This window comes from Musca autumnalis, unplaced genomic scaffold, assembly GCF_047663935.1.
Source record: "Musca autumnalis isolate F117 unplaced genomic scaffold, ASM4766393v1 scaffold_5, whole genome shotgun sequence".
NCBI lineage: Eukaryota > Metazoa > Arthropoda > Insecta > Diptera > Muscidae > Musca > Musca autumnalis.
Window position 1 is genome coordinate 22,880,271 of NW_027412088.1, and position 22,576 is coordinate 22,902,846.

A 22,576-nucleotide genomic window follows, 5' to 3' on the forward strand; every position below is an offset into this window, starting at 1 on the left:
CCAGTTCGAAATTTCGTCTTTATTCTATTATTTTTATTATGTCAGAAATGAAGCAGGAAAGCAAGGCAATCAGGCAAAGCAGCTTATGTACGCAGGCCTTAAAGGCCTTAAAGGCCTGCGTACATAAGCTGCTCTGCCTGATTGCCTTGCTTTCCTGCTTCATTTTTGACATAATAAAAATAAAAGAATAAAGAAGGCCGAGGAAATTTCGAACTGGGTTGCCCTTTTCTTTTTTATTCTTTTATCAGAAGTAAGCAAGGCATAAGCTGCTTTGCCTGATTGCCTTGCTTACCTGCTTCATTTCTGACATAATAAAAATAATAGAATAAAGACGAAATTTCGAACTGGGTTGCCATCAGTTGGAAATTGGGTCGGCCTTCTTTGTTCTTTTATTTTTTTATTGAAGCAGCAAAGCAAGGCAATCAGGCAGAGCAGCTTATGTACGCAGGCCTTCACGCCTGTTTGCCTTGCTTTGCTGCTTCATTTCTGACATAACAAAAATAAAAGAATAAAGAAGGCCAAGACAATTTTAAACTAGGTTGCCCTTTTCTTTCTTATTCTTTTATCAGAAGCAAGCAAGCCAAGCAGGCGAGGCAGCTTATGTACCCAGGCCTTAAAGAAGATATATAAACACAATACTTCTGATGTCTAAAGGAGTTTATTTGGTTTTTTAGGTCAATTTCTCAGGAAGTATGTACTTGCCCGTAACTAGGGCCGCATACAAAACATGCTGCCAACAAATTAAAAACGATCCCAAGCGAGTCCTTAAACTGGACTCTTTCCAAACTTTGTTTGGGTGTTACCAGAAAGAGTGGTCCGATGTAGTCTGTAAGAAATAATACGATTAACAACGTTTGAACCCAATCTGTTTCTCCCTTCGACTGTTATCTTAAAGTACTGCTCAGTTTAGTTGGGAATTAAGGGCTTGTGTGGGAGGTACCCGAAGGAGTGGACCGATATGTCCCATTTTCGAAATTAAACTAAATTTGGAAAAAAAGATTACGAAGGCCAGATTTTGGATCGAATCGGAAGATCCGTTCGAGAGTTGTCATCCAGCCACTACACAGGGTGCCGTACGGCCCATTCGGGCCATTTTTTAAGAAAATGGATTCGCCCCTGAAAAAAAAACTTGTATCTTCGTAATGGAGGCATCGAATACAAGTTGTTGCAAAAATAAGCAAAGCGACTCGAGAGCAGGCCTTAAACTGCATTTTCCGAAATTATGTGTGGTTTGTACTCGTAGGACTGGACTTATATAGTCCATATTCGAATCTAATATATGTCTCGTATAGCAATTACGATGTGCAAAGTATGGACCAATTCGGTTACTGCCTTCGAGCGAAAATTTTTGAACTTTTGTGGGAGAGCTTCCTGAAGAAGTGGACAGATATGGACAAAATATTAGGAAGGCCAAATTTTGGACCGAATACTTTCGAAAGTTATCGTGCGATACGGACAGCATGGACTTGCCCGTGATAACATAATGTCCTTGTAATGTAATGATGTACCGGATTGATTCGCAGGAATCATCGACAAGGGAGCAGCAATATATCCCAGAATTCCTGCGCTGGGCTATTTTGTTCCATTTGCTCGGGGATCCACCCATGGACCTGTTCCGTTTGCCTGATCCGCATGTACCACTTGTTAACATCGTTGAGATGTTCTGGTTGTAGGAAATGAGTGCAATTCCAAGGCTGGTATTTGTCGCCTTCAGGACTACTGCGATAGGAGTTATGTCGCTGCTTGCTGTGTCAGAACATTTCACAGCGCGCCTCCAACTTCCACGCCCGATTCATCATCGTATTCGGAATACGAGATTACACCACACATCCTTCCTGCATCTAAATTGCAACGGTCTCCGCAAGAAAGTTAGAGAAATTTGAGACTTTTTAAGTCGGAGAAACATCATGGTCGCCGCGATCCTGCAACGTTATGATCGTTACAACGTTTTGCGAAAAAAATTACACAAGAAGCGGAGGAGGAGAAATTGCCTTCTTTATACACCAGTCTGTCCAGTACAGGCCTAACTCGTTTGAGCTTGATATGGAATGTATGGGGGTTGCAGTAAAGTGTGGGACTGTAGAGGTAGAGTTGTTTAATCTGTACATAACACCGATGAATAGTTGTGCCCTGCGTTATAAGCCTAATATTAGTTCGCTTTTGCACGGCAAAGTCCGTCTGATGCTAGGGGATTTAAGTGTTCATTATGAGCTTGAACATTACGTCCTAGACATTGAATGACCAGAAGGGCAAAATTGTGGCACGCGGTCTGATAATTTTCTTTGGATCAGACCACCTTCCCATTATAACGTCTGGACGCGGTACTTTTCTGGAGTATGGAAAAGGTGATTCAATGGTTCAGAGTATTTACCGCGGGACCACTCGGCCCATTTTCCAGACTTCGAACGAAGTGGATGCCTAGCGACATGCTGAGGACTTCCGTGAGATAATCTACTCCCTGCTAATCCAACTGTTTCAGCATTGCCATGGAGACTCCTTCAGAACTCAACGCGTAGGTAGATTTAGCGTTTCTGACGACATTCGCAACATCATAAATTGTGAATTGTGGTGGATTCTCCTCAACAGGAAGAGATCTAATGCGACATAGAATTATTCTCTTCGCCCTATCACTCCAGGGGTTCTCGACAAACTTCCGATTTTAAAAACTTGCGCACATCTTCGGATCAGTCAACGAACGTGTCAAACGTGTCTGAGATCCTATCTTCCTTCTTTCCCGGATTCGTAAGTGAATTAACTGTTACCCACAATTTACTTATTCCGGTTCCAATCTTGCAACTCTTCAGATGATTTAACCACTTGTTTCGCTTCTGCTCTCCGTCCAACCTGTTAACGAAGCTCATCATGCTCAGTTGCTGATCCCGTCGCCTCTGCTGGGAAATTTCGTTTCACTTGACGTTCTCATTGGCCGAGAAAAACTTAGAGCTATCAATCTGCTCAGTCAACTCTGTACCCCTCTGGTCATTCCCTAGAAGCGAATACCACATCTCATAATGAGCATTTAAGTCTCCCCAAGAGCAGACGGTTATGACCTTCCAAAAGCGGGCTAATGTTGGGCCCACAACATGGGGCGGCATGTATACATTAAGCCACTCTACCTCGGCAGTTCCACCCCTCATTAGAGCCAGGCTCAAGCGAGATAGGTCTCTATTGAACAGACTGGTGCACCCCAACTCCACTTTTGGTGCGATACTTCGTCATTACGTTGTGACCATGACAACGCTGTAAGCTGCAGTTGTTGTTGAGCTTGGCTTCCTGCACCGCCTCGACCATGATATTCTTCCGATTCATAAAATCCGCTATTTCATAGTTCTTACCTCGGAGTCCATTGTAATTATATTGCAAAAAGGATGCATTTACAGGGCTTTGAGCAGCAACGTCTGCTTTTAACTGCTGCGTATGTGGCTGCTGTTGGGAAGACCGCAGGGTAGTCGCGTATTCTGATGACGACGACGATGTGTTCACACAGCACGCAGCAACATAGTCGCTCACATTGACGAGGTCAGGGCAACACCCGAGATGTCTCCACTCCCGGCATCTATTGCATCTCGTCGAAGTTTGTGTGTTGAATGCTAAGCACATCCATATTGGCCTTGGGGTTTCCTCCGTCCATGACGGACTAAAAGAATCCGGATCAGGCATTCCGGGATATGCTGTCACCAACACAGAAAAAATATACAAGACCAGTTCCCAGCGGGTTCTTTCGTACCGGATTGACCCAAATCCATAGGGTTTCGTCTAGCGATTGCCAACCTATGCTTCTACGTAGATTCCTATGCTACTACAAAAATAAATACAAACATGTGTACACTGTGTTGGCAGCCGCTGGCCGGAACACGGAGTTTGTTTGATTCCGGTTATTCCGGTATTGAAGAACCCACCGCCGTGAACTTGTCCTCAAGGGTATTTATTACCGACGACAAAGTGAAATTAGTCTGTACGATTCACCTTTGCTGTCACTCTATTAGTGGAAGTCCCTTTTTCCCGACAAGTAGCGAAGGTTCTAGCGGGACTACACACTCCTCCACATAATGAAAAACCTGATTTCCTGTTGCCCAACATTACCATGGATTCCGGAAAATGCACAGTACCGCGCAAAAGTATTACACGCCATATCCACACATATCAGTGGAAGAGCATTAATGATTGCTCTTGACCTATTGAAGGCTTCCGTTACCGTCAACTATGTTCGAGGTTATAGAGAAGACTTGTCTAAAGTCATCTTTGATTCGTTGGATAACACTGTGACACAAAATGGAACTCAAAGTCTGGAAATTTCTTGTGGAGATGAATGCCCTTGATGAGTATACTAAAAACCCAAAAGGAAATTTTCGCCATCGGTCAAGTTTCTGAGATATCGCGCGATCAAGTTTTTAATTTATTCCCTATAATACTTGGGAAAATAGCTCCATATCTCTGTTTGGCGTTGTTGTATCTTCGTTTTGAGGTGACATGTCTTCAGTCAAATCGATTGGCGAATCTTTTTGTAGAACATGTCGTTCTTCTAACTCAATGCCTTTCATGTCCTTTTCGTCCTTTTTTTCTAGAACCGTAGTGAAAGTACCACAAGATGAGGTTTTTCAGCATGTCGATAGGTTATGTACTTACTTTGTAAAGTTCTTCCATCTGAGGAATAGGAAAATATCCGCAGCTAAATCAACTGTTACAATGTTCGCAACCTGGACGGCTGAAATGAGGCTTCCCCCGAACATATCGGGAGATGGTGTCTTGATCCTGCCACAGCTATTTGCAACAGGATCAGAAGTAGGAATATGGTTGCTGGTCGGCAGTACTTGGGCTGCTGACAAAGCCATAGGCCGGCCTGTGGTATGCCGTGTCTGTGTAGTATGCTAATGTTAGCCATACGCAGTGGTAGAATACGGTGCTCTTAAACCAAATTTAAATGGAAGGTGCTTACACCGGGAGAGTTTTTGCGGATTCTGAAACTACATAGAAGTCTATCTTGTAGAGAATATTCATAGCTAAAACATTTTTTTAGCCCCATTTCGATAAGATTTGCGGTTTCCAAGCAAAATCGTGAAAACCTAAAAATCCTAAAAATGTGAACTTTTATCGCGATTTATAAAAAATCCATCCAGCGATTTTTTCTTGTTTTTGGATTTTTCTCATCTATAAACATTGCTGTTTCAGAATCCGCAAAAACTTGCCTGGTGTAAGCGGTTTTCATTTAAAGTTAGTTAAGCTGAACTGTGCTTAACATTGTAATATAAGGAGGCGATACAGTCTATCCATTGTCCTAATTTGAACTTCTATATCTCAATAAAGGTAAAAACTACGAAGATATCATAAAAAAAATCTTGTAGAGAATTTTCATAGCTGCAACATTTTCTTTAGTCCCATTTCCATAGGACTTGCGGTTTCCAAGCAAAATCGTGAAGACCTAAAAAACCCTTAAAAATGTCAATTTGAATCGCGATTTATTTAAAAAGCCCTCCGGCGATTTTTTGTTATCTTTATCTTTCTCATCTATGAACATTGTAGTTTCAGAATCCGCAAAAACTTCCCAGGTGTAAGCATCTTCCATTTATATTTGGTTCAAGAGCACCGTGAGAATATTTACACCTTCTCGAGACCCCAGTGGACCATCTTCACGAGGAGACGAAGATTTATTCTGTGCATCAGCAGAAAAAGTTGGCTGATAAAATAGCATTCACACTGATGCAACTGCGCAGGCCGACTCGAAGACCACCTTAATAAATTAGACGTCAAGGCAAAAACGAGTGATTTTAGCCGATAAAGATTCGTAGAATGCAGCCGCCTCAATACGTATTGGGCCCGAATCGATAACACGACACCCAACACATGTCCAGCATGTGAATTGGGACCGCACGACAACTGCATTTGTTTGACTGTCCATCTGAACCTATTAGCTGCCTCCTGATTCTTTATGGACGCAGTCAGTCCAGGTTATCTAATTTTTGAATCTAGATACTGAGGAACCAGGACCAGATAACTGAAACATATATTTGCGTTTTTACAACAACAACTGAGATGGACTATTACGGACAACTTATTTGGATATCTCCTCCAAACCCATATCTTAGCACTACTTTTACCGAATTTCAAAAATGTTCCATGTTAAGCATGGCCAAGGCATATTAAATATGCCTTGAGCAGAGCACTCACTGTACAAGTGTCATTGGAATTTTAATTTTCGTTGGAAAATTTGTGTGTGGAATAGAGAAAAAATAATATTTTGGGAAAAACAAAAATACCAATAGAATCGCGCGTTCCTTCATTTCGAGAAATTGTATCCCGAAAAGAGGGATACCAAATATAGATACGACCAAGAAATTTCTGCAAAATTGAATGTCGGATCTAAAAACTGAACGTTGTGTCATTTGCTTGGATGAAAAGCGAGAACCAGTAGGGATTTCTTGTGGCCATTCATTTTGCAATGAATGTTTGGCGGTCTACAAAGACTATTGGAAATATAAATGGGCCCGTAAATGTCCAATATGTCGAAGAAATCTGAAACGAAAGAAGAGTGGAGTAAGTTGAATGAATTTTTTTACATTTCCCTTTGTTCCTTTTGCTTATAAAATTAAGGATTTATTTAGTCAAAAATAAATGTGTCCTCGTCCTCCGCGGAATCCTTAAACAATTCGATGTCAACAAATTCATTAATGGAACATTTCATTAGCATTGCTGCCAATGAGGCAGCGGACAACTCAAATGCTGATATTACACCAATTCCATCCTCTGGTTGGGATTCAATAGAAATTTATGAGGATGGGGATGAGGATGAGGATGATGTTGATGATAATGAAATGGAGGCCCATTTTAGTGATGATGATGACGACGGCGAAGATGATGATGTCATTTATGATTTTGAAGAAAATCTATCATGGGCCGATCACTTTGAAGAGGATATTGATATGAATAATTCAGAAATTTCATTTATTGCTCACAATGAAAGTTGGCTAAGCACTGGCAGTGGTCGTGCGGGGGATATTGAAAACTCCTCAGATGAATCAAAAATAAATGTCGATTTGGATAATTGTGTCTAAAAAATAAAGTATTCTGTTGAAAAATTCGTCTATATTTAAAATCGGTACAACCCGATATATATAAACAAGTAAAAAAGTATCAGTCGGCTTTGCCGACAGATATATACCCTCAGCCTGTGTGGATTGAAGTACTTTTTTCCCAAAAAACTTATGTATTTAGGGGGATTTCAAAAATGTTGGGCGTATGAACCGACAAAAGGATTAAAGCTTAATCATTTGCGGCGATATCGACAGATAGGGCTTTTTTATGACAGGGCCACTAGGATAACCTTTGGTAAAAATGTCCAAAGGATCCACGAACAGACCCTTAACCGCACAAAAATGTTGAACATTTGTGTGGGTGTACCACAAGGATTGGACAAATAGGGCTCAAATTTGAACGGAAACTAAGTTTTGACAATATTTAGAGATATAAATCGGTTGCAAAGTCTATGAGACATCGTGCGTACCATTTTAGCGAATATTTTCGAACTTTTGAGGGGGAAGTACAGGAAGGAGTAGACCTATTAGCGCCACCTTCGAATTTCATATAAAATTCAAAGAAATATTACAATATCCAAAGTGTGGACGAACGCAGTATTCGGTTCGAGCTCTCCAGCCACTACATATGCTGCCATAGGGGTTTTTACAACTTTCGGGCTCTTTTCTCAAGCAGTATGGACTTGCCTCTAAAAAACATTGACTATCGTAATTGAGACAACGAATACAAGTCGCTGCAACAAAAGTCAAAGTGGTCTTAAAGTGAATTTATCTAAAATTTTGTGTGGGAGGTACCCGAAGGAGTGGACAAATATACAGGTATGTGATGGAAAACGATTCGACTCGTTTTGCCATAAATCGAAATCGTATATCTCCAATTTTGATGAATATTTTAATGAAATTGAAAATGGATTTTAAAAATATTATTCAAATACGGGGCCTTTGCGAAGCAAAACTATATATATCATCAACGACACTCCGATTATATACCATTTCGATTCTGCAAATCGATTCGATTCGGTTTTCATCACATACCCGATAGTCCATATTTGAACCTGATATATATCTCGTACATATATTACGATGTGTAAAGTATGGACCAAATCGGTCACTCCCATCAAGAGTTATCCTGCGAACGATTTTCCGAACATTTTTGAACTTTTGTGGGGGAGCTACCTGAAGGAGTGAAACGATATGACTTATCTGCGAACTTAAAATAAGTTTGCACAAAATGTTACAAAGACCAAATTGTGGACCAAATCGGCAGATCCGTTGGAGAGTTATCTTGCGCTCCAACCACTACACACGGTGTCATAAGTCCGTTTTGTACCTTTCAGGCTATTTGCTCAGGAAGTATGGACTTGCCCCTGATGAAGATTATACCGTTATATGGGGGCAGTAGATGCAAGTTGCTACAACAAAAATCAAAGCGATTCTTAAAAAGGCCCCAAACTGAACTTTACCGAAATTTTGTGTGGGAAGTACCCGAAGGAGTGGACCGATTGAGTCTCGACATTGTCAGGAAGCTATAAGTATTTATAACAAAATTCATCTGACAATGCCAACTCCTTTTATATTTGGCCACCGTTTATTTGAACTCGCGACATAGTGCAGCGTTTTTTTTTTTGAGGTAATGCGTAATTATCTCGGGAACTATGGACTTGCCCTCGACAAAAATTACAATGACGTAACGGGGGCCGCACGAACATCATGTTACAAAAATTTCATAACGATTCGTGAGGTGTCACTAAACTGCACTTATTTCAAATTTTGTGTGGGAGGTACCTGAAAGAGTATACCGTTATAATCCACATTCGAACCTGATGTATGCCTAGAGGTAGTATTACCATATGCAAAGTTTGGTTCAATTCGGTTACTCCCTTCAAGAGCTATCGTGCGCACAAGTTTTACGACAATTTTTGAAGATTTGTGGGGGAGGTATCTAAAGGAGTGGACCTATATGGCCCATGTTCGAACTTTATCGTGCGCACCAGCCAGACAGACAAACAGACGGACGGACATTGCTAGATCTAATCAAAATTGTCTGAAACGGATATCGTACAAACATACTTGGGGCCTAAAACCATTATTTCGATAAGGCACATTTTTGGTCGTATCAAAGTATGAATACCCTGAATACCCTCTTTAGCCTAAAGGCTGAGAGTATAAAAAGACTAGAAGAAATACAGTTTAATCTTTCCGCACAAAAATCGAAAGGAATGATCTTCAATCCATATAGCAGACGTTCTATTCAATTGAATTTGTAAATACATTCAATTTTTTGGGTTTCGTATTGGACTCAAAACTCAGCTTAATACCACAAATTGATCACATACACAAGTCGATTTTTCAATTCATGAACATAATTCGAGCCCTTTGTGGCGTGTCTTGGGGAGGCAATCCAAAACAGCTTATTCGTTTATACGTTGGAGTAGTTTGACCTAAAATTGAATACATGGGACATCTATTGCTTGATGCTCCGCTCAGCAAAACTCTTAAAATTCAAAGAATCCAGTTCCGAGCTCTTAGAATTGCCCTCGGAACCATGATTTCCACCCATACACAGTCTTTAGAAGTGGAGGCCAATGTAATGCCCTTACCGGATAGACTAAAACTGCTTGCCATATATTACATAAATAATGTGGTAAAAGACTGCAGGAACCCGGCCAATAAATGTTTGTCACAATGCATTGAAAAGTTCCAGATAAGAAAACAGACAACAATCTTATGAAACTTCAGCGGCCTATTCAATATGAATTCCCGCTGCAAGCAAACCTACTTGTGCCAAACATAACGTTTCGACCTCAGTGAAATTACAAGTCCTGTACAAAGCTACAATTATCACAAATTTCTCCAACTACATAAAAGTATTCACCGACGCTTCAAAGACCCCGGACAAAACCAGCTGTGCCTTATGGATGCCATCGTTAGACGTCGAAGCGTCCTTTTCCCGGAACAAAGCAAGCTCCATATATTCTGCGGAAGCTCACGCCATACACGAGGCACTTTTATTGATAAGAACCTGCGAACCCGGAAAGTACATAATCATAACGGATAGCAAATCCGTCCTTATGGCCATCGGCTCCCGAAACAATAAAAGCACCCATCCCTCTATTTTCCGTACATCGTACTTCATCGTACACTTCCTATGGGTACCAAGCCTTTGTGGTATCGATGGGAATGAGTACGTAGATCTTATAGCAACAAATCATAACCATACCTACCCTTGTCCGAAAATACGTTCATTGGATTTCAGGCAAGAAAATAAATCTTCGGCTATTACATCTTGGCAGGAAAAATGGAACACAAGTATATACGGTAGAAGATTTTACTCGTTCTCCCCTAAAGTCAACCTTGGTTTCGAAACATCAAAATGCCCCAAAGCGTCGCAACAACATTTGGTCATAATCAAATGAAATATCATATCCACAAGATCAATATTACCAGCACTGACAGATGTGATTGTGCTGACGTACAAACTATGGACCACATCGCTTTCAATGGAAATATTATAAAGAAGCAGATATTAAAATTTAAACAAAATAAATAACGTAACGAATACACTATTCCCAAAAAAACTCAACAAATCTACAAAATTCCCATGAAATAAATATATACCCGTGAAAGTGGCAAGATAGACTAAGTGTCTCATGTCACTTTAAATTCTACCCCAAACATGGTGGAATTGGCATATAAAAACATATGTCAGAAGAAGAAGAGGCAAACTTCGAGTCTTATATCAGTATTTTAGGTATTTTTATCCGAACCTAAAAATAAATGATAAGGTTATCTAAGTCAAATATAACATCAGTTGTTTAAAGGTAGTGTTATGCGAAAATTTTGAGTTTATAATACACCTAAATCTTATCTTTGAAAGATCCAAATGAATATATTTTGCCTACAAAGTTAGGTACAGTAGTGGTCTCTTTAATGGAATATAGTCCCTGATCGGAAAACACGTGGTCAAACCCATTGTCTTCTACTTCTATCCCTATCTCTGTGTGTCAGGTCACGGTGCTCTTGAAGCAAATTGAAATGGAAGGTGCTTGCACCTGGGAAGTTTTTGAAGATTCTGAAACTACAATGTTCAATTTTCACAGCTACAACATTTTATTTAGCTCCATTTCGATTGGACTTGCGGTTTCCAAGCAAAATCGTGAAAACCTAAAAAAACACCGAAAAATGTGAATTTTGACCGCGATTTATTTAAAAATCCCCCCAAGAGATGTTTTTATGTTTTTGGATGTTTTCATCTATGAACATTGCTCTTTCAGAATTCACAAAAACGTCCCCTGTGTAAGCGTTTTTCATTAAAAGTTAGTTAAGGCGCACCCTTTATGGCATTGTTTTATAAGGGAACGATACAGTCGGTGCATTGTCCCAATTTGCACTTATATATATCAAAAATGGTAAAATCTACGAAGAAATGGTAAAGGTCAATCTTGTAGAGAATTTTGATAGCTACAACATTTTCTCTAGTTCCATTTCGATAGGACTTGGGGTTTCCAAGCAAAATTGCAAAAACCTAAGCAACCTCTAAAAATGTCGAATTTTTTTGTTTATTTAATTTTTCTCACCTATGAACATTGTAGTTTTAGAATTTGCAAAAACGTCTTAGATCCAAGCACCTTCCATTTATATTTGTTTCAAAAACACCGGGAGGTGCTAGGTTTTAGAAGATGGGAAAGATCGATACTGAACCACCAACAGTTCGATGAGGTTGTAGTGAGGAAGAAACGAATCGACACGTTTCTTATGGGAGAAGCGTTGAATATTATAAGTTTATAAGTTTTGAAAAAATAGTAATCAAACTCCAGGCCGCATTAATGTCACGAAATTTTGTATGGAGGTCGGGTTCCCATCAGAATAAAAACGATTAGTTTTTGGTGGTGATCGTGAAATATTTAGGGGGTGAAATGGACCAAAAAAAAATTTTAATAAAATTTTGTAGCGGCTCCGTAAGACGGTCTGATCGACGAGAAATTTTAAGTAAGGTTTGGATTTACGACAAAGAAGAAGCTCGCAATTTTACATGATGATAAGATAATATTTAACAGTTGCAATGCACAGAAAAAATGTTTCAAGAATTTTTACATATTTACACACCACAACAACATACCTAAACTGCCGCTGTAGGTCGCAACAATTTTGTTGTTAGTTAACTGACAAACCAAATAACTGCAGCGCGTTGTTGTCAAAAAAAAAAAAAGAAAAAAAAACAAACAAAGTGTTTAGCTGTATAATTCGCAACTACAAATTTTTAATTTCTTTAATATAAAGGCAACATCTAATATATTAACCTAGTGCTGATAGACTCAACATGTATGTACATAGGGTTCGTATTGTTCTGCTATGTTCAGAAGACGACAAAATACAGTAAAAATCCATTAGAAGAAACGGTAATTTACAATAATACAAAATTAAAAGAATTAATAAAAAGCTGCAGACTTTGTCTCCGGTTTGGTTGGTGGTTGTTAGTCAATAATAACAAAAACAACAACTCTCCAAAATTGTTTTTTTTAATCTCTCAGAAAAAATCAGTATTTTTTTTTTTGCTTTATGAAAGGCGTACATGAAATGCAGAAATTTGAACCTTGACAAGACTTTATGAGCACTATTCCTGAAATGCAGTAATTTTTTCTTTGTGGAGCAAAAGTTTTGTGTGAAAATTGGTAAAATTGTTTGGTATTAGTATGGTTTGCCTTCTTGTGGTTTATTATGTTGTTGTATAGTTCGGCTATAGGCTTTTCTAGTAAAAGACTTGATGTTTTTAGTTTTCAAGTTTTATTTATTTCCGATATTTCGACTGGAATCTCCAGTCATCCTCAGGGAACTACAATAAATTACATTTTACCAACAATTTTCTGGATATGTGAACATTAAAAACTTACTTAAAGGAAGTAGTCGTTGTTTTCAGTACAAAATACTTCCTTTAACTAAAGTTTAGCAGATCTATACTTATTAACTACATGTCTGTAACTTTGAGCGCAATTGTCAGTGTCTGTTTTATAATAAAAATTTTCAGTATAATGACTATATCTTTTTATACCCTCCGCCTGAAGGGCTAATGAGGGTAAGTTCACTTTAAGACCTGCTATGGAATCACTTTGATTTTAATTGAAGCAACTTGCATTCGGTGCCTCAATTACGTTTTTTTCAGGGGCAAGTCCATACTTCTTGAGCAAACATCCCGAAGGGTGTAAAAACCCCCTATGGCACCATATGTAGTGGCTGGAGATCCACTTCCATAATGGTTAATGATAGATCCATTCCTTTTAGTATCCCCTCCGCAAAACCCATAAATACACACGTTTTTTGGGAATTTTTTTTTCAATATATACAGGCTGAGAGTATATCTCTGTCGGCAAAGCCGACTGATACTTTTTTACTTGTTTCCTGGAAGATATGTTCTACCCCCGTGAGTTATATTTAGAAGAAGAACTCTTGAATTTTCCATTGACGCCAATTATGTTGACGTGCGTGGTTTGATATCCAGTATATACAGGGATCCCACAGTTTTAATTGTGTGTAGTGTAACCATAATCAAGCTAGAGTACGAAGTAAGAGGTTTTGTCAAGGAAAATTCCAGTAATCTTAAAAAATGATCGGATAGTATTTAGCGGATGAATTTAGCAGTGGGAAAAATATCAAATTTAATTTTTGGACCAAATTTTAAATTCTGGGACCATATTCCGAAAAATTAAGAACACGTAACTTGAAAACCAACTCTCCTTTGATGCAAATTATATTAATAATAAATTATGCAAAAATATCAATTAATTATATCAATAACATAACGTATCGCAATTCTATAAAATAAATTCCGAGGAAAACAGTGCCCGGGAGATGTGATGTAGGGTATCACAGGGTCGGCCCGTCCGACTCTAGCCCTGAGGTTGATGTACAGAGTTCAAGTTGCTCAAAAGGAATGAACGAATTTATCGAATTTTATTCTACTTAGCTTCACTTTTGAGAAGCGACAAAGTCGTTTAGTCATGTATGATAAAATTTAGTACGTAGTTGCTTAAAGTAGTATTAAATTTATTTACAGGGGTGTATATTTAGCTGTTAACTTTAAAAATGTAAAGATCAATCACAATAGGAAATATGAAAAGGTATAAGTCACAATGACAAAAGTAGAAAAGCTTAAAAGTGTTACTATTGAAATGTAGATGGCGTTAAAAAGTAATTATTAAAATGTTGATTGCTTCAATTGTAAATTTGCAGCTTCAGCAAATTATGCTAAAGTAGGATAAAATAGGGTCACGTTTACCTATTGATTATATTTCAAATCACAATTTTGTGAGTCTTCTTGCTGTTTATAAGGTAAGTACGAATCCCTCAACATAATTCCTTACAAATGTTATAAAAAAGATATTAAATGAGGCCAAACTAATAAATAATGAATAGTTAATAATTAAATATTTTTTCACTACAACGGGCTATTGTATTTCAAATATAATCTCGGAATTGCAAACATTTTATAAAATACTACAATTTCTCTGGAAGTTTTTCACATAATAATATTTGAAATGTTTTACAGGAATTTGATATTTTAGTTGTTAATCAGGATTTTAAATCGGAAGCCAGTGATTCGGTTACCTTGCAACGTGGTGATATAGTTGAGGTTCTTAAAACTTCTACGGAGACGACAACAGAGTCGAGTAGTGTTAAAAAGTATGTTTGAAATTTGTTTCATCTCCACCTCTTTCTGAAATAATAAATCGTCCCTTTAATCCCATAGAGGCATTCATGACAGTGATAAAACAGCAAAATATTTGGTACGCGTTTTCGGTGACAATGCCAAAGAGGGTTGGGTGCCACGGAACATTTTGGAGGATAGTTCTGTATCGTCAATGTTGAATGGCAACGATAAAGAAAGTGCCGAAATACAAAAGAAGTATGTATAAAGATATCCATTAAAAAGTTACTATCACGCATTCATCTATTCTATTATTTCATTCCTGTTTCTTTGCTTGCTTTTCACTTTCCTTCTCTATCGCTCGCTTCATTTAAAATGCATGCATGCTTGCTTTCCATAACGTTCTGTTTTCGCTTTTCATTTTCACTTTTTCTTATTATTGCTTGCTATTTCATGATAATAATATCGTTATCTCTCTCTCTCTCTCTCTTTGTTCTCATTTTTTTCTCTTTTCTTATTCAATTTTAGGGCCGTTATACGAGAACTATTAGATACTGAGGAGGATTTCGGTAGAGATTTACAAAATGTTGTGGATCGTTATATAAAGGCCGTTGATAGTGCCTCAGCACCGAGGACAGTGCGTGATAGTAAGGATATCATATTTGGTAATTTCCAACAAATAGCCGAATTCCACAATAAGTAAGTTTGTTGTTGTTTTTGCTTACTTCATTTCGATTCATAGCTCCATTTTCATTTTATTCCGATTTTCACATTTATGGTAATTGGTGGGTGGGTGACTTTTACGGAATTATATTCGTCTCTTCTTTGTGTAGACGTTGTTTTTCCCCCAAAAATATTGGTTTCAAATCCGAATATGACTATGGCAACGTAAATACATATTTATAAACAATCTCACTTGTCTACTAAGCAACAGGTTTGAATCGCGCTCTGATTCTGAACTAACCAACTGTCTTATAATTTCCCCGCATTTATATCTCATCTGAAAAAAATAAAAAAAATGGAACAAAGTTAAAAATAGGAACCAAAGTCACATCCGAAAAATCAATTACAAATTCGTATGAAGGTGTAACCAGACTTCCGGAAAACGAGGAAAATTATTTCAAAGTGGTTTTCGAATATTTAAAAAAATGGACTTACATACTCCTCCAGAAGAAATCCATCCGAAGCCTTCTGACATTCTAAAAACCAACCTCGGCACCCATACCAGCTTAAGAAGATAACCTAAAATATGAGTGAAGAGAACATAACACCACCCAGATGACAAGGGCAAAACTAAATAAGCAAAGACAACAACCAGGACACAAATGCAATGAGGCGATGTTTCTAGTCAACGATATATGGCCGACCCACCACCTAGGACAGGCTACGGCAGACCAATCTTCTACTTAGTTGGAATAAAAACGGTTATCGAAAACAACACAAAGCAAAACGAACAATAACAAAATGATCTTATGGCAATGAACTTTGACAAGACTCCAATCCTCGATGAGGAGGAAATTTCATTCAAAGTGGTTTTCGAATATTTATAAAAGGAGGCTTACATCCCAATCCGGATGAAATCCATCTGAAGTCGCTGACCTTCTAAACAAACTAATGTCGGCAACAACATCAACGCAAGAGGATTACCAAGGATATAAATGATATGAGATAGCGTCACCTAGAGGAAAAGGTCGATACTAAATAAGCAAGGACCCCAACCACTGCACAAATGTAATGAGGAGATGTTTCTACTCGTAGTCAACGATAGGTGACATCGCCATCGCCTAGGACAGGCTGCAAAACGATTATCGAAAAAAAACACACGCCTCTGACATTCTAAAATAATCTAACCTCGGCATCAACATCAACACAACAGGATTACCAAGAATATAAATGGCGTAAGATAGCGCCACCTAGAGGAAAAGGTCAATAGTAAATAAGCAAGGACCCCAACCACTGCACAAACGCAATTATGCGATGTTTCTAGGCAACGAAAGGCGTAAAGTAATATCGGCATCAACGCAAGAGGATTACCAAGGATATAAATGGTATGAGATAGCGCCATTTAGAGGAAAAGTCGATACTAAAAAGCAAGGACCCCAACCACTGCACAAATGAAATGAGGAGATGTTTCTAGTCAACGATAGATGACATCGCCATCACCTAGGACAGGCTGCAAAACGATTATCGAGAAAACACAAAGCAAAACTAACAACAACAACATGATTTTATTACAATGATCATTGGTACAAGATTTGAATACCCGAGGAGGAGGAAATTTCATTCTAAGTGGTTTTCGAATATTTATAAAAAAATGGTTTATATTCCCCTTCAGATTAAATCTATCCGCATCGCCTCTGACATTCTAAAATAATCTAACATCGGCATCAACATCAACCCAAGAGGATTACCAAGAATATAAATGGCGTGAGAAAGCGTCACCTAGAGGAATAGGTCGATAACAATAAGCAAGGACCCCAACCACTGCACAAATGCAATGGGGAGATGTTTTTAGTCAACTATAGATGACGCCACCTAGAGGAAAAGGTCAATAGTAAATAAGCGGGGATCCCAACCACTGCACAAATGCAATGAGGAGACATCGCCATCACCTAGGACAGGCTGCAATACGATTATCGAAAAAACACAAAGCAAAACGAACAACAACAACATGATTTTATTACAATGATCATTGGTACAAGATTTGAATACCCGAGGAGGAGGAAATTTCATTCTAAGTGGTTTTCGAATATTTATAAAAAAGTGGTTTATATTCCCATTCAGATTAAATCCATCCGCATCGCCTCTGACATTCTAAAATAATCTAACCTCGGCATCAACATCAACACAAGAGGATTACCAAGAATATAAATGGCGTGAAATAGCGCCACCTAGAGGAAAATGGTAAATGGTAAATAATCAAGGACCCCAACCACTGCACAAATGCAATGGTTCGATGTTTCTAGACAACGAAAGATGGCAGCGTCATAACCTAGGACAGGCTGCAGCAGATCAATCATTTACTTAAGCTAGGGTCACACTAGCTATTTGCTCCAGCGACAGGGAGTGTGTCTTTACTGAGCGTAAATGAGCAAAAATTTCAATGCATTATTTATGCTCACTTGCTCTCAGTTAGCGCACACTGCCGGTCGCTAGAGCAAATATTTGCCTAACGTGACCCTAGCTTTAGATGAAATGAAATCGATCTTTGAGAAGAACTTCGGGCCATTGATCGGTTCCATTTGTCACATCCACCACATGTCAAGGTCGGTGAGATGTTGTGAATGTAGGGAATAGGAGTACTTTCAAGGCGGCTGGGGTTGTATTCGTTTCCAGGACTACTGCGATAGGAGTTATGTTAAAGCTTGCTGTGCCAAAGCATCTCTCCAACTGTCTCCAACTTCTTCGAGGGAATGTCTGACACATTGCAGTCTCCCTAACAACAAACATGTTGTTGTTCAGTGGCCCGAAAGTGCATCATTCCTGGAATTCAATTGCAACGGTCTCCGCAACAAAGTTAACGAATTTGTAAACTTAATGAGTTGGAAAAACATAATGGTCGCTGCGATCCAGGAAACAAAGCTCACCGCCACCTGTAGCTTGCAACATTGCTGTGGGTACAATGTCTTAGCGAAGGATCGCAAGGGAGGCGGAGGATTTGCGTTCCTAATACACCAGTCTGTCCAGTACAGACTTATCTCGCTTGAGCTTGACTTTACTGACCCATACATGGAATGTATGGGGGTAGCAGTCAAGTGTGGGAATATCGAGATAGAGTTGCTTACCGTGTACATTCCACCGATGAATAGTTGTACACTGCATGATATGTTTGATATCAGGAGTGCAATGCCCAGAGCGAGTCAGCACTGACCGAGCAAATTCATAGCTCCACGTTTTGCCCAGTGAAGATAAAAGGAGTTCGCCACAGCTCGCCAGACATCTTCGTCATGGCACCCTGTCTGATAAGTGGCGGGTTCTGGTAACCCGTCACTTCGCTTGGCTTAGACCACTTTTCATCGTTTCAGTTAACAGATCGCCCGACTTCATAACCTCAGACCGCTGTACTTTTCTGAACCGTTGAAAGGCTAATTGGTAAGGGTTTAGAATATTTACAAATCACCGCCTCAGAGAGTTTCCCAATCCCTTAGATCATCGGGTAGCTCAGATAATTTTCCGGGACATCATCACACCTGTAGTGCGATTCTCTAACTTATTTTTTGAGTTACAGACAATTGTCGGTAACTTCAAAATACTTATAATTTCGGTAATTACCGACGTTTTTCGGTAAGTCAGCGACGAATAAAAACCAGTCGTACAGTCCTACCGATAGCAAGAGTGTTGCCAACTTTTATTTGAACTTTTCATTCATAATTTTGCGTTTTATCGGTAACTCAAAAAATGTGTTAGAGAATATCACTACTGAAGCAACATGCTACGTACCCACTGCTCGGAACCCCAAAGTTAGAGCAAATTTCCCTGTAAAAGCGACGGGACTAACAAATGAGAGTGATGAGCTACGTCGGTTGTATCCTGAAGACCCAAAAGTTAGACAAAAGAGGCCTCTGTACATAAGAAGTCTTGGCGGCTGGCTTTCTTGCTCCGAAATCGGCTCAGCCTTTACTCTTCAAGTCAACATGCTAGGCGATCATAAGCGGAAAAAGTGACTAGACCAACATTGCTACAGGGTTAAATACATTTTGACTAACGGTTATATTACTCTCGAAGAGATGGATGATGGAACGGCTGTTACTTCCAACAGTGTGACAGACCCTAATTATATTAACCTTCAATTTATAAAGCACTACGATAATTCTACGCCGTAAAAGACTCCTCTCAGCCGATGAGTACCACCACAATTTACGATGGGTGATGTTGCAGATGTTATTCGAAATGCGAAATCATCCAAAATGTTGGCCTCACACGGAGTTGCAACGGAATATCAAAGTAACTGGATAAACCCGTTGTTGAGTATTTAACAAGTGTCCTCAATCTATCCCATAGGGGTGGTCCCCATAGGCGAATTGTACAGACCGACCTCCCTCTTGTCGCCACTAGCGAAGATTCTCCTCACCATGATGAGAAGTTATGGTGACTCTTGACCTATTGTGGACTTTCGATACCATCAACCATGTCAAACTGTTTGAGGACATAGGGGAGACTTCCTTCCTGCCGCGTTTGAAATGTTCGAACATCAACCATATGTGTGGACGCCAGTCATTTGTGGAATTCAGAATTAAGAAGTCCAAGACCCGTAGATTGGAACAGGTAGTTTCCTTAGGCGGGGTAATATCTCCGGAACTGTTTTACCTTTACTTTTCTGAAATTCCACACCCATCAGATGACAAAGAGATCGTAATGTATGCGTTGGTGACATAGCTAACTTAGTGCAGTTCTTCCATCTGAGGTATATATAAATATCCACCGCTATATCCACTGCCACTCTGCTCATCATTTGTGGAATTCAGCAATAAAAAGTCTAAGACCCGTAGATTGAAACCAAGAAATCCCCAAGGTTCGTGTTATCTCTCGAAGTGTTTAACCTCTAACTTTCTGAAATTCCACACCCTCCATACGGTCTAGATATAATAATTTATGTGGATGATTGTACGATCTTGGCGTCGGGCTTATTGTCGATGACATATGTGATTGATTAAGTACTTATATAGCTGACTTAGTGCAGTTCTTCCATCTGAGGAATATGAAAATATGCATCATAAATCTACGGTCACACTGCTTACCATATAAGCGTCTGAAAGTAACCTCCGCCTGAATATATTGGTCAACAAGACATTTGGGTGAAACGTTCGATAGAATGTTTTATTCGTAAGCGCAAGGTGCAGCTATTTGCGATGAGATCAGAATTAGAGAAAAGGTCCTCAAGTCGCTCGCCCACAGCACTTGGGGTGGAAATCAGGAACAAGAAGTCCAAGCCACATAGAGTGAAACAGGGAGTTCCCCAAGGTGGGGTGATATCTCCGGAACTGTTTAACCTCTACCCCTCTTGTATTCCGTCCCCTCCAGATGGGATTGAGATCGTAACGTATACGATTGTAAGATCGTGGCATCAGGTACCTTCCCTGTTGACATTTGTGAAATGCTGAACTCCTATTTGAACGTTCTTACCAGCTTTTTCTACCCGAGGAATATGCAAATATCCGCCACTAAATCAGTTCTGTTCGCCACATGAAAATACGAGAAGAGAGTTGAATGTCATTGTCTAAGGTGACAAAATTCCGACCACAAACTACCCCAAAATTCTAAGGGTCACACTCGACAGCATGTTATCGTCGTACGCGCATGGCTCAGCTATCTGAGACAAGCTTAAATGTTGGAACAAGGACCTCAAGTCCCTAGCCGGCAGCACTTGTGGTGCAAATAAAGAAACCTTGTTGACCACGTATAAAGCGATAGGTCGGTCTGTGGTAAGCTATGCGGCGCCAGTTTGGTCCCCGAATTTATGTGATATGCAGTGTGATAAGATTCAAATTTGTCAGAACGCCGCCCTGGGAACAGCAACAGAGTGCCTACTCAAATCTACAGTGGACCATCTACACGAGGAGGCAAAGATTTTTCCAGTACGGCAACATAATGAGATGTTATCGTTGTAGTACTTGATCGGGTGTTACCGTGAGAGCCATCCCAATGACCATCTGCTGGTCACCGTTACACCCAGGCATATTAGGAAAGATATTCATGCTCTAGAGACAGAGGAGAGCAGTGGCGAATCGTAAGGAATTTAGGCGACTGCAATATCCCGAGCGTAATTGAGCCAAAACTACCCCGGTTTGTCGTGGCAACTGACGCTCTTCAGCTGCGACAGATGGGGGATGTTCTCCGATGACTGCAGTCACACAATAATTGCTTATGGCCTTGGCAAGAGTTGGAGCAGTGGCGAATCGTAAGGCCGATACACCTCTTGTCGCCAATAGTGAAGAACCTAGAGGCATTACTGCTCCACATGATGAGAAGCAGTTTCCCAGTATAGGAGAGAAAGCCTCTACATCAACATGAATATCAGGCAGTTTGAACAGCATTAACACGGACACAGTTGCCAAGGCCATAAGCAATTATTGTGTGAATGCAGTCATCGAGGTACATCCCCCATCTATCGCAGCTGTAGAGCGTCAGCTGCCACGACAAACCAAAGTAGTTTTGGCTCAATTACGCTCGGGATATTGCAGTCGCCTAAATTCCTATTGGGCGGAAATCGATCGCACGGTGCAAGACATCTGCCCAGTATGCGGCATGGGCCCGCAAGATACTAAGCACCTATTCAACTGTCCCGCCAAACCTACTCATCTAACTCCAGTGGTTCTGTGATTACATCCCATCGAAGTAGCCACTTTCTTGGAACTGGAAATAGACCCAGAGCCACATTGAACAGGAGAACGAACATACAAACATAATAATAAAACACTGTTACAACAACAACAACTTCATAACTTCTGAACCATGAAGAAGGTGATTGGCAAGAGTTCAGAGAATTTACCAATCACCGCTTTAGAGAGTTGTCCATTCCTTCGGATCCTCGGGTAGTTGAGAATTTCCTGGTGCATCATCACAGCTGTGGCTAAGCAAGTATCCGAAATTAGACCAAATTGTAAGTAGAGGCGTCGGGACTAGCGATAGAGGGTGATGAGCTTTGTCATACGAACCCTGAAGACCCAAGGGAACTTCCTCTTGAAGTCAACAAGATAGTAGGCGGGCATAAGCGGAAAATGTGGCTTGACCGCCTGACGCAATGCAACATTGGTACATTAGTAAAATGACCGTCGGGTGCTAGTGGACTTCAATGTTCATCATGAGCTTTGGCATTTCGTCCTAGGCAATGACCAGTGTGGTACAGCGCTAGCTAGCATTTTGCACGGTCGAAAATATCCCTACGAAGCTAAGAGGAGATTGCTAC

The 22,576-nt window shown here is 39.8% G+C and overlaps 2 protein-coding genes across 2 annotated transcripts in view; both read left to right on the plus strand.

Moving 5' to 3' along the window:
• The window catches only part of Obsc (Obscurin), a 132,180-nt gene that overhangs the window by 14,401 nt on the left and 95,203 nt on the right, over positions 1-22,576 (plus strand). Inside the window, exons 3-5 of the mRNA XM_073957013.1 lie at positions 14,572-14,705; positions 14,773-14,928; positions 15,199-15,369. Coding sequence (XP_073813114.1) covers positions 14,572-14,705; positions 14,773-14,928; positions 15,199-15,369 — 461 coding nt within the window. The remainder of the gene's footprint in view (positions 1-14,571; positions 14,706-14,772; positions 14,929-15,198; positions 15,370-22,576) is intronic.
• Positions 6,202-7,075, plus strand: LOC141387392 (uncharacterized). Its single transcript, XM_073957016.1, has 2 exons — positions 6,202-6,531; positions 6,600-7,075. Exons 1-2 carry the CDS (start codon positions 6,349-6,351, stop codon positions 7,047-7,049), a joined length of 633 nt encoding a protein of 210 aa, XP_073813117.1. The 5' UTR covers positions 6,202-6,348; the 3' UTR covers positions 7,050-7,075.